Genomic DNA, 16,843 nt, shown 5'->3' with positions numbered 1-16,843 from the left:
GTAGCTCTTTAGCTGCAGAGACATTTCTGAGCCAAGCAGCAGAACCAGCAACAATAACACCTTTCAGGCAGGTTAGCCAGCTGACATGTGCTGCAGATCTCCTGGCATTTCTGTTGGCTGATGGGGGTGGGATTAGGGGATTGCTATATAATGATGATGCCTTTTAAGGACCCTGCTTTTAGGCCATAATTTCTCTTGTCATTTTACCTCCTCTCCTACCAACTCTTTCTTACTAAGTAACCAACCCCCTATTACAGTGCAGTGGCAGGAAGAATATTTCTTCAATTGCTGCTCTAAGCAAAAGCTCCTCACTTCAGAAAGGTACACTCATCAGTTCTTCTTTTTAATGGCAAGCTCTGACAAATTACAGGTAAAAATAATTAAAAAAAATTAAAGGCAGTAGGTGGTTTGAATCTTTCCATGTTGGCTGAAATGTCAATCAAGCCCAAGAAATAAGAGGCAGTGTCTTGATTTCTATTACTACTGCAGGTGGTACAACTTATAAAGAAACCCTTCCCGGTTATTAAATTAAAGGCTGCAAGGCATGCATCCTCATAGCAAAATTAAGCTTTTATAGGCATGTAGCTGGAGATTATTAAACCCAGCATGGTCCCAGATAAGAATGTCTAAATGTGAGTTGTCAGAATTAATGCCAAACGGCACATTTTCCTTCCCAACCTTCATTCTTCCTGTTATGAGGGAAGGGATAAAGTGGAAGGGAAATGCAACCAAGAGTCAAGACACGGGTCTTTTTTCATTCAACACATTCAAATCTACTGCTTAGACCACAGGCATCCCTAAGGACAGTTCCAGCCTTTCATTCTGAAACTAGCTCAGTTCTGCAAGATAGGTGCTGCCCTGGGTCTATCCCATATTAGCTGAAGTTTACACATATGGACCCAATGAACTCCAGAGTTTGCTTGTATTTGACCTTTCTCAGAAGGCTGATTTTTCTAGTGCTGACTCTTTAATTTGGCTGGAAACCTTCAGTGCTGGGGCATGTTTACATTTGCAAAAGTATCTGTTTTAAAACAGTATGAAAAATTAAAAACCAAGGCCCTGGCTTTGCATGTCGGCAGCAGGAGCCGGAAAGCTAGGAACCACATGGCTTGGGGGCAAAATGTTCATCAAGGCCTTCTTTGTGCTTCTCATCTCTAATCATTTCCAGGAGGTTAAAGATCCATGCTCTCACTTCCTCCACACGAGGACCAACGAACAAAAGTTTAATAGTTTCCAACACCACCCATCACCAGACATCTGATTCAAAGCCTCTAAAGCTCTGCAAGTCCCTCCACAGCTCAAGGTGGTTCAGGTATCCAGCTGCAAAGAGGACAAAGCTTCACAGGAAATGTAAGTCTACAGACATAGCTGTGCTTAAGATATTATGCATGCATAAGACAAGGTGAAAAGAGGCCCTATGTCATTTTGGAAGGTGGTCCTTGCAGCCTGCTAGCACGCTGCTCTGCACAGGCTTCCTGAGAGTACAGGACTGGGACGAGGATTAGTCAGCTGCACAGAGGACAGTGTGCCAAATTGCAGGAGCTGGGTTTAAAGGCCTGATCCAGAGGCTCTTCGAATCATTGGCGGTTTTCCACTGAGCTTGATGGGGTTTGGATCAGCTTCTAAAGATGTGGGAAACCTAGTAATACTTGAGCCTTCATCTCCTCAAAACCAGCTGCTCCCCACCTCAACCTTACACTGTATGTTTTGGAGGAAAGAAGTATGTAAACACTGAGTTGAGACTTGCCTGTCTGAAGGACAGCATTTACTGCTTCATTTCACTTGAGCCCACTTGTAGCTCCCATCTCCAGCAGGCCATAACAGCTTTGTGCATCCAGCACACACCATGAAAGAGCAGAGAGGTTAAATGCCCATGTCTTGAAATTGCAAAGCCATTGCTACGTGCACGGACTATGGCTAACCATTATGTTATCCAAGAACACCTCTTCCGGAATAATTCTCGACATGGATTTCCCAGTCTGGAGCAAAAGAAGCTAAACTAAACAGGACCAAGGATTCTTTGTACAAAATAAGGGTATACCCACATACAAATTATCCATGCTTCTGAGCTAGCTTTGAAGACCAGTGAGGCTTCATGAGCAAAAACCTCATCTTTAATTACTTGTCCAAGTATTTCTCCTGTGTTTTGGGCAGAGCTTGCAGCCCAACATGAATACTACACTGCCAGCTGCAAAGTCATTAACTATACTGGAGCTGGATCATTGAAAGCCAATTCAGGCATGTCTCTATGAGCCCTGTTTATACTTTTGAGTAGCAGTATAGTCACTGCTCAAGGTGTCCATACATTGAGTTATTCTGGAATAGCTCCTCCTGACAAGTGCCAGTCACTAGTTGTAGCACCATGTAGAAATACCAGTCTCCTGCTGAAAACAGGAGGACTGCACAGAAAAGCTTCAAAGATACCATGAAAAAGACCTTAAGGGAGGAAGATAGGGAAGTTAAACAAGAAGTAAGATCCAGGGCCCCCATTCCAGAAGAGACAACCTGAAGCATGTACATTACATGAAGCCCCAGCAAAATAATTAAAGGCTTGTGCAATGAAGTAGAGCATACATATAGCATTGGGGGCCTGCCAAACTCAACGGGAATAAATAAATACCTTTCTGCACATATTCAGACCTACTTTTGTGCAGCGTTAACTTGACCACACATCGAGTGTTTCCCTTACTGCCTCAGTATGGTCTCTTATAAGATCTCTTAACTCAGCTTACAACTTCATGGCAAGTTTAATTACTGTGTGTGAGTATTTCAGCATTCCTGGGGAGGCCCAGATGACAGCCATGACCTTGTAACTGTACAATCTCCTTTCCTTTTGGTGTGCTTCAGCCTTGGCACAGGGTAAACTATGTATGGTGACTGACAGATAATCCAGTTTGCAAGTAGTCAACCACTTAGATCTTTTTCAGACCACCCACTAGCCTGAAGGACTCCCAGTGTTGTATCCCACTGTATCCCACAACAACAACCAACAGATGCTAATCACTTTGTACTTTGTGCCTTAAGGTAAGGTCTCAGGCTACCTTCTTTGTATAGACTGATAAAATGTCCCCTTTTCAGAATCAGACCTACCATCTCACACCATCCTCTGCTTCAATTATCCTCAGCATTCAAAACATTTTTCATGAAGGAGACAGTTGCCTGCTAAGACTGAGGCCATGGTTTCCATTCTGTCGGCCACCAACCAGAACCCATCAGAAACCAAGCAAACAAGGCTGTAACCAAAGATCAGAAGGCTAATGACTACCCATGCTACCACCTGTCTTCTCAAACACAGCAAGTGTGGACACATCTACGGTTGCAGAGGTTAAAAGCCTGCTTACAGTGTTATCTTTATAAGACTGACAATTAATCATATTTTAATATCAGCCTCATTCTAAAGTTTAGCTCTCTGTTGTAGGTCACACCACAGGTTAGTGCAATAGTCTTTGGAAAATAACTTTCACTCCTACCCTGTGCTGAGATGTAAAAGTAGCCTCCACAACACAAAACCACTCTACAATTCAGCAAATTTATCAGGGGAAAGAGAAATCTTTTGCTGTGCGGGCAGAGCTGAGCAAACAAATGTGTCAGCACTCAGAGCTCAACTTTACTCACGAGGCCAAAAAAACACAAGCTGGCTTTACCCCAAAAGTCCTCCTACACACACATATCACCCTGCTGTCTTGTCTTCCCATCACCACCTCCACCTCATTACTGGTATTCTCTCTTTCTTTAATCTGATACATTGAAATCTTTAATAGAACATTAAATATGTCCTTATTCCAACTGCTGCGATTTCTAGCTTCATTCTCTTCTTAAATCTCTGATCTCCACTCACCGGTATGAGGACTTAGAAAGCTATTGCCAGAGTACAACCTCTTTTACAAAATGGGCCAAACCAGCAGTTTCCTCCTCTCTCCCCTCAATAACCATACCCAACTCAGATATTGTTCCAGCTGTCTCATTTTCACGGTTTCACTCAGTTTACCCCTCTGACCCCACATTCATGTCCCCTCCCACTCCTGCTTTCTTTTCTAGCAGTCTTCACTTTCCAGCCACGTTTATACCTCATTTCCTGCCCACTCAATCAATTCTACCCACCTTGGCCAACTACAAAACTCCTCCGCAGATGACAGAAACAATGAGCTAACTCATGAGTGGCCTGAGAGTCACTGTGATAGCTGCTTGCAGCGAGCCATTCCCTTTCAATGAGATGCAAGAAGCAAAAGAGTTGCTAATGTCTATCTGCAGGCTGTCCAAGAACATGTGGATAGGAGATGGCTGAAAGAAGAAAGAATAAGACTTTTTTTCTCTTGGTATCATGAAAGAGGGAATAGTCCCATCTCTCAGCTACGAAGGAATAGGAGTCAGAAGAAAAGGCTTTGCTCTTTACCACCCTGAAAGGGAAAAAAAAGAACCGAAGACTCAGGGCGTACCTTCTCAGAGCCATAGAAATCACAATAATCATAGTAACCTCGACATGTTATCATTTAAATTTATGTCAAATCTAGATGATTTTGTGCCTCTCCCCTCACTGCCTCCAGCTCCTCCTTGAACTGACCTTGCTGAGATTCTTCCATCCCAAGAGAGAAATTGCATCTGGAGAAGTAGGCACGGTCCCAAGTGCCCACTGGCACTGACATTGGAGTCCTCTCTGTCTTGGGCAAATCATGAAACTATTCATTGCCTCACTGCTTCCAATTGTTAAATGGATTTAGGGATACTGGCTAGTGTATCAAGGCCTAATTAGCTGTAAAACACACAATGTACGGGGGGCACTATTTGTTGCTAGTGCATACCAAGCACCTTGACTGTTTGTTTCCTAAATTTTAATTATTTCTTCAAAACAAGTGTTGCTAAATCATTTAAATATGGAGAAAAAATAACTTAGTCCAAACCTAATTTTTGCAAAAGTACAATTACGACTGCTTGTTTATTTACTTTTTTATTATTAATATGGACCAGCTGGCAAAACACAACAGTCTACCAGGAAGAACCCAGGGATTCAATCCCAGATAAAGAAAATACCAAATAATAAGCATGAACTAGTGCTCTCTCCCAGCACAGGAAAGTGTGCTGTTAAGTTGTCCTGGGACCCCCCCACCCTGGGAAGGAGATTGAAGGACTGTGAGTCACATTCCCAACTCTGCATGTTTCTACAGTTCTTCACCATTTCTGCTCCATCAGAGACACCACTCTTGGCCCATTCACTGTGTCACTTGGGTTCCTACTTGCAGATGGTGAAGGGCAGGCTGAAGCTCAATCAAGATCTGCCCCAGGGGAGAGTCAGGAGACTTCCACTCCGCAAGTCCCCAGGCCTCAGGCTGGGGGACTGGGAAAGAAGTCATGTAACATGAGAGAGGCTCTTCCCTCTTCAGCATGGCTCCTGCTCGGACCCCCACAAGACCTAAACGCCAACTAATATCCAGCATTGCAGACCCTCACTGGCAATGGCTGATCAAGGGCAAGAGGAGATGCCACGCTGCTGCAAGAGTGTAAGATATGGATGCATGTCCATGAGCCATGAGCATGTCTGCCGTGCCCGAGATCAACAGGACCAAAGGTGTGTGTCTACATAGCACGGGACTATGTGGAAAGAGTTGATCTGGTTTTCCTCAGCAGGCTACTAACTGGGGCAAACAGTACCCTATTGCTGCCTCCCTTAACAACCCTCCATGAAAACCTGGCCTGCTACCCCACATGTAACTGCATGGGGTCATGCAGCCATAGCCTGTGCCCCACCACCACCTTCTGAAACTCGGCTAACCAGTGCCACCCACAGCCCTACTGTCAGCAAACCCAAAGCTTTCCTGTTTTCTTAAGGATGTTGCAGAGTTTAAGTATTGTGACCCATTGTTTACTGAGACAAGCCCTGCAGCTGTCACGCAATCTCCCTTGCTGAGAAAGTTATGGCAAGTGCTCATGCATAACTTGCAGCTTCCTATGACATTCTGATCAGTATAATCCCTTTTTTCAGATAGGAAAGCAAGCTGCATCTTGGCTCCTGCAGCCACTGCAGTCTGATGGGAAAAAAACACCCCTTTGTCATTGTTCAACCATTATTCAATCTGCCTCCTCCACATCTGGAGGCAAATTTTTTTTATTATCCTTACAGTTACACTTCTACACCAGCCACTTGTGCCAGCAGAGATGGTGCAAGATTCAGGGCAACTGTTTTCACTAGTGAGAAAGCAGGATGGAGCAGAGAAAGCATAGCTAAACTCTCCATAAGTTTCACCTGCAGGTAGCCTGATCTGCCACAGAAGCAGATGCGTCTGATTTTGATGAACATCTGAAACAGAAGTTGACCCTATTTGCTGGCTCACCAGAGACTGAACTGCAGATGCCAAGTCAAATCCACAGTTTGTACTTTTTAGCAAGCCAGGCCCATGAGGACTCCTGTCTTCTGTGGACAAAGGTCCCACCATGAGTCAGTTACACCAATGAATCTGAGCAGAGGTTGTAAAATCCTGAAAGACTTTTCAAATGAACCTGTTCTCATAAGGAACCATGTTTTTAAATTGGAAGCTGGCTAATAATAGTAAAGGATTATCAAAGACCACGCTTCACCGCTGACCTCTACCTCTTATTAATGTGCTGTAAAACAGAGAAATCCCCACGTATAAAACACAAATCTGAATTTTGCAGCTCAAGCACTTCTATTAAAATATATTCTAAAGATCGTCCAATGTTATAAAAAGGAAAGGATGGATGATCTATGAAGACAGATCTTTTTAAGCCAAAGCACAAGAATTTCTTCAGGATTTTATCTGCACCTCCAAAAGCTAGAAATGATCATAAAAACCTCTAACCCAGTCTACCGTGTATTGCATATCACAGACTTTTGTCCAGCTAATCCTATACTAAGCCAAGGAATAACTTGATTCAGCCATGTTAGAGGAACAACTTGGCCAGTTGGACCTATGGTAGCAGAACACTCTAGAAACAAAATTATATGCTAGGGTTTCTATTTACAGACTTCATATTTCAGTGCTGTACACTTTGACTGTGGCCTACCTCAGCACATAAGCATATGCTTGTTTTCAAGTACACAATCCCATTGACTTCAAGGTACGTACATATTAAGTGCTTGACTGAGCTGTGACTGTTCGTAGCTTTCCAGGGTGAACCCCACATGATTAAACAAGAATATTTCTTATGAGATTGCTAGTACTAAAGTGAACTTTCTCAAAGCTAATCACATCCTTGAATGGAAGGCTTTAGGAGAATGTGATATATTAGCACTCATCAGAAACAGATGTGCTAAATAAATGAGGTCTGCCATACCACTGGCTCACAAACTTATTCAGCTAGGGAGCCATGCTAAGTAAACTTTAAAATTGAGAATGAGGTCTCCGCAAGGCATGCCTTTGCACTGAGACACAGAAAAAGAAGAAAAGCACTTTGCTTTGCTTTCCACCCTGTTTCCTTTCTCTGAGGTGCTGTCTGGGATCTGAAAAGAGGCAGACCTTTTCTATGTCCTAGATCCAACCACTGCACCAAAGAAAGGACCACGCACGCGCTGCTGTTAGCTGCTGCTGTTAGCCCCAGTTACACCAGCAGTAACTCTGGAAAATGTAAATTACTACTCTGCTGTTGACCAGAGTTTTTCATGGCCTTGGTCCACACATACTACGCTGGTGACCTTCTGAGTACCTGTTCCTACACGTCATAAGCCCACCTCACTCAGTCCTGCTGCTGAGCGTGCCCTCCCTCTCATCATCAGCACCACTCATAGTCAGAGGCTGCTCCTTCACTTGAGCTATCATACCTCTTTAAAGTTCTACCTTCCCTCACTCCAGTATGTAAGAGTTACACTTTGCTTCCTGAAGCTTCACCGTAAAGTCTTCCTTTTTTCTCTTGCTTGTCATGATTCGCTCTGTCTAAAGCATTTGGTGAATGAAGGGCATTTTCCAGGACCCTTTTCTTCTTGAGGCCCCAAGGAACAGAGCACTGAATAATTTTTTCAATCAAATCTCATTGTGATTATTTGTGAAGTCCCTTGGACACCGTTAATGGGGAAGTGTCAAAGAACTAGCATCATTATTGTTATTATGGAATGAAAAATATATTGAGAGCTGTTGGGTGTAATTTTCAGAAGTTTTGCCTGAGAGCAAATTACTTCCCTAACCACTGTATATTTATGGCTTTATTAGTCATAATTTCCAAACAAATTTGAAATCAACCCTAAAGACGAAAATATCAGCTTCATTTGCCACAGTTCCATTTTTCAAGATTAAAAAGAAAATTGCCACAAGGCTTGCTTAATGGAAACAAAATCTATACTGAAATGCACTGAAGGTCAAATATGCTGCAGCACCCGCAGGATGCCACCAGTTTCTGGTCAACACTCCATCATTAGTTCATGTTTGGACTCCCTATTTGGAAATTCAAGGGCAGCAAGGCTATGAGCTAGAAGACAATTCTCCCATAATGTATTTTGACTTCCCTTTGATGTTTAGCCAGATATACCTGTCATACTTCACCCCACAATCTTCATCCTTCATTACCTAAAATTTTGGTTTGGATTGTCAAAATCTCACTTGCTCAAGAAAAGTATAAATCTTTATCAGAATTCCCTAAGGGGCTTTCGTAGCTGGTTTTTGGAGTCAATGGATGCTAATGTGCTTTTTTCCCATCAATATACAGTAAAGGGAATAATGTATCAGTGACCAATTCAACAATAGCGAGGGTGTTTGGTAAAATGTCAAGAACCCTCAGAAGAAATAAATCATACCCTATTATCCTTCAGCCCACAAAGTTAAAACAGTTTTTGCTTTCAATACAACAAGCGAACACTTAACTGCTCCCTACAGATTTCAGTGTTTGAAGTTGGCCACATTTCAATAAAATGTTGTTTAAAGAAAGAAAATATTGAGAAAATATATAGCAAGCTACGTTCAAGCAACCTGAATCATATTCATCTGGTAGGAGGTAATAATTACAGACAGTCTAAAGTAAAATCCCAGATTTAAACACTCCCAATCTAATTCATTTTGAAAACCTGAGGCAACAGACGGAGCAACTTGTCTGAGTCTAGGAGAGACTGAGGATTAGACAATGGGTCAAATGCTGCACACTGAGAACTCACATCAACCATGATGATACAGTCTGCACAGCTGAGATTTGCAGTCCTGAGAAGATATGGAATATAAGCTATTTAACCAAGACCACCTCTCTCCTCTGCTTCAGCCTGGGATCAGTTGGGGTGTTTTTGTGGATGAAGGCAGGCTGCAGTTATTAAAGCAGGGACAAATTATGTTCTTCCAGCTTACAGTAACTGCCATGACCCAGGGGAGAAAGCCCTGGGAGACTGAACAGAGAATAACCTGGGAAGTCTATCATACTTTTTCCTGAGTACAGCGATTTAATGGATAAAACTAATGAGAAATAAATAATTATAGAAACTGAAAGTGGAAACCTGTCTACAACTGATTTCCCGTTAGGTTGTGAACATCCAAGTGATTCATATAACACAGATGAGTTTGCAAACTTTAAAGTACTTCCTTGGTAAAGAAGCTGAAACCAAGCACTCTGCACCAATTACAAACATATATGCATGTCAGTCATGCCTCTGGCTCTCAAAATAACAAATCTTACATAGTATTGATGTGGCAGATGATGTTTGTGGCTTTCCCAAGGGGTGTGGTACAAAGGAGCTCCAAATGTCTCTAATGAATAGCAAAGGTGCTTTACGTCTAAGAAGTGGCTATATAACAATGAGGGATACTGCTAAGAAACAGGACAGTATGGCAAGGGCATAGCCTGGTTGTGAATGCAGGGACTGACCTATTGATTATAAGATATGTATGGGAAAGACCAAAAAGATGAGCATGACTGACAGGAACTAGAAACAGTTCACCCAGTGTTCGGCTTATCAGAGTGGTCCACAGTGGAGCTGTGCCAGCATGACATACTGTTTAGTGAAACAGGACTTGTACGCATGTGTTCATGCACGTATAGATAAAAAAAGGATACACTAAGATTATACCTGACTTGTTTCACTAATTTCTCAAGTCACTGAAAAACAAACAAGCATGCAAGAACCTTATTGTAGCTACCTACTCACAACCAAATAGGTAATAAGACACCAGAAACAGGCTCCTGGGAAGTAAAAGATCATTTTCTTATTGATCTGACAAGGGAAATCAAACTTTAACTGGATTTCCTATAAGCACAGAGTAGAACAATCTAATTATGAAAAGCCCAAACTGGGTACGTTATTATTGTTGGTGAACTGTACAATGAACATCATTTATAAGCTCCAGGGAAATCAGGGCACCATTGTGTTAGTTTGGTACTGAGCAAACAGACAGGACGGTGCTCACAGCACAAATTCCTAACCTGTCCCTCATGATCTCTGTGAAGTCTGTCAGGACAAATCATTCAGCCCGCAGGCCCTTCTCAGCCCCCACCTCTCCTGGCAGTGCAAGGTTTAACCTAAGCACATTTACGACCAGAATTTAGGTCCCTTGACTTGTCTAGATCATTTTCTCTAGGTCACAAGTAATGGCAGGTAGTTTGAGGAACAGGCTCTGTAAGGAAACAGGCATTTCTTCAGGTCTGAACAGAGTTAAAATAAATGGATTTTGCATATGTAGACTCCTTTCTGCTTAAGTGAGTAGGTCATGTACTGCATTCTCTCTTTCTTACCCCTCCCATAGCAATACAGAGAAATATCAGTTCAAACAGACAGCTGACTAGTGTGGGTGAGATATAATAAGCAAGAGATGAGGCATAGCAAATGCAGAATTTCTCAGGAAATAAGTTAAAGAGTAGACAAAAAGGAATTTTACTTGGATTCTTCCATGACAAGGATATTATTCAGCCAACTGGATGTTAAGAATATTGCAGTCTGGTGGAAAAGTGCAATAAAAAGAGAGGCTGAGCACAGGCAAGGTGGGAAGTGAAGACTGGAAAACACAAAACATGTTACGGGATCCCATTTGCCTTGCAATGGGAAGCCTGGCTAGCAAGGTTGTGAAAAAGAAGCTATTCAACCCCTTTGTAACATAAACTGTTTTGTTAATCTGTTCATTCTGGCACTAAATTAATGCATCCTGTATAACTGAACGGTCTGGGGCCTTACTTATTAGTACCACCCATCCACTGAAAATTGCTGGTGTATCACAATCCTTTCCCATGGCAGCAGGAGCATCAGAAGAGCTGCTGCTGGGGTCACTCTTTCAGTTGTTGACTCGGCATTCCCATTGTATAGCAGGTTGTGATCCATGGGACCATGCATTTGGAGACTCACAGAAAGCCCATGAGCCACGCTGTTAAGTGGAGACATCCTCACAGCAATTTGGAACAGCACATAAGGTGTAGATTCATTCCCCTGCTTGTCTCCCCTTGCAGCCTAAACCTGCTTGTGCTGGCATCAGAAGAGGGTATAGCTTTAAGGTAAATTATATTATGAACTGAGATGTGGTTTTGGAGGTGTGAGCCTTCTTCCATAGAACTTAAATACTATGTGCACTGGAAATAACGTGCCTTTAATTTTATTCCTGTGTATTTTCCAGCTGAGCTTTGCAGCAGAAAATACAGGATTAAACTGTATCATGAACAATCACGAGGAAACAGGTGCTGGGAAAAACAATAACTCTGAATCTAACTTGGGTTTAAGAGACCAAAATGATAATCTGGGTCATTTTCTTGAAGTGCCTGCAATTTTCAATCTTTATTTCTTTTGTATAATTGTCAAGTTCTAATTAACTCATACCAGTTTTTGCCCTCTATCATTAAAGAGAGGAAGGGAACAAGAACAGTGAAAGGGGAGGAGAGATTATTTTTTCTGTGAAAAATTCATGCCTGATTAAAACAAAGCAAACTGGCAGATTATGAGTGTGTTTACGTAGCCATCACTTCTGCAGAGAAGCACTCATATTGAGTGCCAAAAAATACCTACTAATTCCTCAACATCAGGAATCTGGGCTCTAATATTCCCTGCAGACTGATTTGTCTCAGTGCTGGATCCTGCAAAGACATCCACTGTAAACCCCACGTTTGGCGCTCCTAGTTAATAGAAAGAGTACACGCTTTTTCTCTTTCCTGTACCTATAACATTGTCATTATTGTATTATCTATTTAAATATCCAACTGAGTTCCACCATGTTTTTAAATGCGAGTGTTTCTCCTTTCACCTGCCCCCAGTTAAACAGATGGTTAGACTTATTTAGCAATTAAAATCAAGGTTTATTTGCCCATTCCACCGGAGCAAGGTTAGAGCCAGTGCCATATCATGTAAACTTAAAGATCTTGCTAATTTCCTTTAATCCACTTAAACCTTTAAAGCACAGATAATGGAAAACAGACAAGAAATCTCTTACACTTTCCAAATTAAGAGACCAGAGTTTCCTCCTCTGTCAAGAAGAGTAAAGCTCTCTCGAAGAACCCTGAAAGGTCAGCAAGGAAGCCTTTGACTACTTTCTTCCTGGAAACCCTATCTCAAAGGTCACAAAACCACAACTAAATTGCCTTTAGCAAAGAACCTAACTAGAGACACACTGCAAGGTACTTAATTGCCTTTAGCAAAGAATGTAACTGGAGATGCATTGCAAAGCCTTAAATGGGAACAAAATCGATATTTCAACATTTAGGAGGAAACCATTTTTAGCAAGGAGATTCAGCAGCTGATGATGCTGCTACACTGAGCTTAACACACTAGTCTAGGGTGAATTCAGAAATAATGGTGGTGCCAATATAATGATCTAACTGTCATGTGGGTAAGTGGACAGATTGGACAGACAGCAACTTAGGAGTACAAGTACGCTCATGGAAAATCCAATTGGGATAAGGACAAGATAAATTCCATGTTGCAAAAGAACAGTAAAAAGATTGCCCACATTTGGCAGGTTGCTGCAACACAAAGGCCCCCTCTCACACTCTTAAGACCTCAACAAGTTAAATGCCCAGATGAAAGACAGAAAAAATACTAGCAGAGATGATAAATACATAACAAAAAAGCAACAAACAAAAAGGCAGCCACTCCCTGCAATTTTAAAACAATATAGTTCTTTTACATTCACATATGTCCAAATTCTCTATCACTTTTCACTTACTGTCTGGATCCAGCCAGCCAGGTGAGGCTTATAAGCAATACTGATCCCAGTTAGAGAAAAGGAAACTGAAACACGATTTCAGTGTGGCACAAGATTACAGGAAGCCTGTAGCAGAATTGGAAATGGAGGTATGTAGACAGTAGTACAAAAACTGCCTGAATTAAGTAACTGCTGTGAACCTCAGAGTTAAAACGCTGTAAAGCATCAAAGGGAATATGATTCACCAGGCCACTTGAACTGGCCTGTGGATCACAGGTGTATACAGCACAGACTACACCATCATCCATAGCAACACCAGCAAGGACTTCAAAATGTATCATCCTACTGGAACCTGAAACAGGAATAGAAGCTCTTACCTTCAAAAGCAATTGTGGGGTGTTCTTTCCTGACACATTGCTGATGTTCAGCTTCAGAATATTCAGGTACATTCTGTGATGCTGAGACATGAAAAGCGAGAAGAAAAAGGCTTGGCAATGACAGGGAAATGGCCTTTAATCTTGAAACAACCATGACTGAAGGGCGGCTGCAGATCTAGCTTCCAAGGTAGGCCCAGGGAGGATACCTGAAATACAAATGATTCCACTTTCAGAAAGATGAATGCTTACCCAAATTGTGTAACGTGCGTAGAGAAGGGTGGAGGTTCCCCTTTCATCTGAACCCCAGTTGTGCTAAGTGGACAAGATAATACTCCACAAACAGCATCTAAAACAAAATCACCCAGTTTACAACTGTATTCAGGCTTCTAACTTCAAAGAGAATGGAAGTGCACAGCTTCCTAAATATGTATCTCTGTGTACCTTTGGGGTACATGTCCGTATACAGTAGTCGGTGTGCAATGGCCAGCACTGACAACATGAAAACTCAAATACTCCAGGTATCAATGTGTCCCCCAGTGTAGATACCTCACTCCTTGGTTTCATGATGTGTCCATGTCTAAATGTCATGCTATATTCAAGAGATCACTAAGGAAAGGCCAACATCAGTCATCATTGGAACACATGTGCAATCAATGCTGTTCCAATAGGAGATTTATACATTTTACCACTGCTGTTTTAAATGTCTTGAAACAAGAAAAGCCAATTAAAAGGTGTTGCCAGGAAAGTGCTAATTAAGGTAACATAAAAATTAAAAGAGCTTAATGGGAGAATGCTGAGAAGCGAGTCAATTACCTGCATTATCATGGGATGCTATAGCTCCCAGTCACAAGAGCTGAGGCACAGCTGATGATGAGGAGCACTCATTCTCAGTCTAGGAGACAGGAAAGTCATGCCTGTTCAACGTGAGCAGTTTTTAACAATAGCAGCAGAGAAGATATAGCTCTAAAAACTCCCCTGGGCCTACCAGGCCTGAGGCAGGGGATGGAGGATTAATTAGCCCACGCCACAAACTCCCCAAGATGCTGCTGCAGCTTAGGAAAATCTGCATTGCCAAATTTAATCTTACTGATGTGCATATGTAACTTTGTTCAATTATTGCAAACACGTGTTTTCAAACAAATGGAGCCTCCTACCCTTAGATCTTATCTAGTGATAAATCTGATTTTGATTAAATTCACACATAACAAGATTTTAAATTCCTGCGGGTGTAGTGATTCATAAAGGTAGTGTAACAGTCAACACCCGCATTGCCCAATACCTCTGAATTTTTGTTTGGAGTCTCCAAAACACCTTCACTGAGCTGAAGTTGTCAGGCTGGTGGCTGGTAAGACGAGGCACTGATACACAATGACAGGCTCATGGCATGGAACGAACTCCAATATAGGGGACAACATTGCAACATCAAGGAGCTGGAAGAAGTTCACAAATGTTTTCAGGCATCATAGGAATAACAAGGGACTGCTTACAGCAGCAATGGGAGACAGCTGGTTTGAAAGATGGATCCTATGTTTTATTCTTATCTGTATTTCTCTGTCATTTTAAACACTGGCATGAAGATGAGTTTCCAGTGCATCTATTATGTATGTCCTCAGCAGCAGCTACATACCATTGAATGAAAATAGCGTTGGCATTAAGGATCTGGGGTAGCATTACGGACTTGATTTCCCAACTAGTGTGAGTGAGAGATTACAGCATTTCACATTTTTTCCAGCCCCATATACATGCAGACTTTATGCGGGATAGATAAAACCCCCTTCCAGTTCTCCAGAGGAGGTTCTACAGCACTTCACTAAGGATGGTTTGCCTTTTTTTTTAACACAGCATGTATCATGTTAAATTAAAAAATGGGACTGGCAGAAGTGAGAGATGTGAAATCATTCAAAGCTAAGGCCAGCACAGTATTTAGTCATTAAGCACAAGCATACTGCAGGGCGTACACAACTGGGTACTGTGGCATCTCAGATGATGGAGGTGTTGTGCAAGTCATGCTGTAATGAAAATTATTGATGATGAAGAATCAGATTACATTTTCAGCATTGGTTTAAATCATCGGTTTTTTTTGGTATGGATCCAGAAGTAAAACAGAGCACAGAGATGTGAACCCCAAGGAGATGTGTTTTGTTTAGCTCTCGGATCCTCTAAAAGTTCCAGAAGAGACAAAGCTGAGCTTTCTTTAGATAGGTGATGGTTGTTGTGGGAAATGCACAAGAGGCAAAACGAATTCTTCACTGTCAGATATTCTTGCTGGAAACTGGAAGAGGCAGTCACGGAAATCTCACTTTATGCATGCCCTACTCCTCCAAGTGCAGCCATTACTGGCTAATCCTAGAAATAAGGTACTAAGCTAGATGGACTTATGGTCTGAGCCAATATGGCCATTTTCATGTACTAAGCATCCAAACAATGATCTCAAGCTAGGTGAAAAAATGCTTAAATCAAAGACACACGGTAGGGTCCCATGGTCCTCTAAGGCCCTATGTGGTCTAGAACCAGCAGATGAGTAAATTCAAGTTTCACGCTCATCAGGGTCATGAAATGATAAAAAGTTGCATACAAGAAAGCTTCATAACAACCCACAGCCCATTCTGTGCCAAAGCAGAGTACATTTACTAGTGTTTTGTCTGGACTAGTTGTAAAATGTGCCAAGTAGTTGGATTTCTGCCACTTTCCCTGGGAGATTTTACCACAGTACAAGAGACTTCAATGTTCCTTAGAAAGCTGTAACCAGTATTTGGAGTAAAGTTCCATCTTCTTTTTCCTTAGTTCCATCTTCTTTTTCCTTATTGTCATAGGAAAATCCAAAGTGTGCATGAAAATAATGGTTTCAAACTTGATGTGAAGTGGAAAGTAATGTATGACCAAAGATGAAAAGGAAACATTATCCATGTATGCTTCCCTACGTCCCCTATTGCCTACATCCAATTGCATCCATCAAATGTGTGGAGCTCTCATGTGCTGGGAAGTTGAACAAAATCAGTGTCATATGCAGCCCTGAGCTGGTATCTACTGGAGTCAGTGAGCCAATGGGTAAATGACAAGACTGATCAAGGACAACAGACACCAGAGCTTTAGAGCACCAGCTGAACAAGATTCAGACAGTGGATAGCATTGCAAAGTTACTCCTTCAACCTGCCCCTTCCCAGGCTGCCTTTCTGATTTTTTTTCCTCAATATGTTAAGAGAGACTCTAACTCAGTAACTGCCATTCCCAGCTGCTGCAACTTTACTTCTGGGGGGGAAAAAAAAAAAAAAGAAAAAGAAAAGAAAACAAACCATATTCCAAATATGAAGCAGTGCCATGTGCAAGAGGAGGTCAACTGTATGCCAAGAGCACACTGGTAACTGCCTGGGAGAATCCAGCGGCTTGTTTTGAAGTGTAAATGTTTTAATTCTACTGGAGATGGCC

The 16,843-nt window shown here is 41.9% G+C and overlaps 1 protein-coding gene across 6 annotated transcripts in view; it reads right to left on the bottom strand.

The window, feature by feature from the left end:
- The window catches only part of SEMA5B (semaphorin 5B), a 274,422-nt gene that overhangs the window by 120,886 nt on the left and 136,693 nt on the right, over positions 1-16,843 (bottom strand). For all 6 annotated transcript variants that reach the window (XM_075093032.1, XM_075093033.1, XM_075093034.1 and 3 more), the window contains one exon: positions 13,418-13,623. In XM_075093032.1, coding sequence (XP_074949133.1) covers positions 13,418-13,571 — 154 coding nt within the window. In that variant the 5' untranslated portion in view covers positions 13,572-13,623. The remainder of the gene's footprint in view (positions 1-13,417; positions 13,624-16,843) is intronic.

Source organism: Phalacrocorax aristotelis, chromosome 5 (genome assembly GCF_949628215.1).
Source record: "Phalacrocorax aristotelis chromosome 5, bGulAri2.1, whole genome shotgun sequence".
NCBI lineage: Eukaryota > Metazoa > Chordata > Aves > Suliformes > Phalacrocoracidae > Phalacrocorax > Phalacrocorax aristotelis.
The sequence above is the reverse complement of the archived record's forward strand: the minus strand, read 5'-3'. Positions and strand labels throughout refer to the sequence as shown.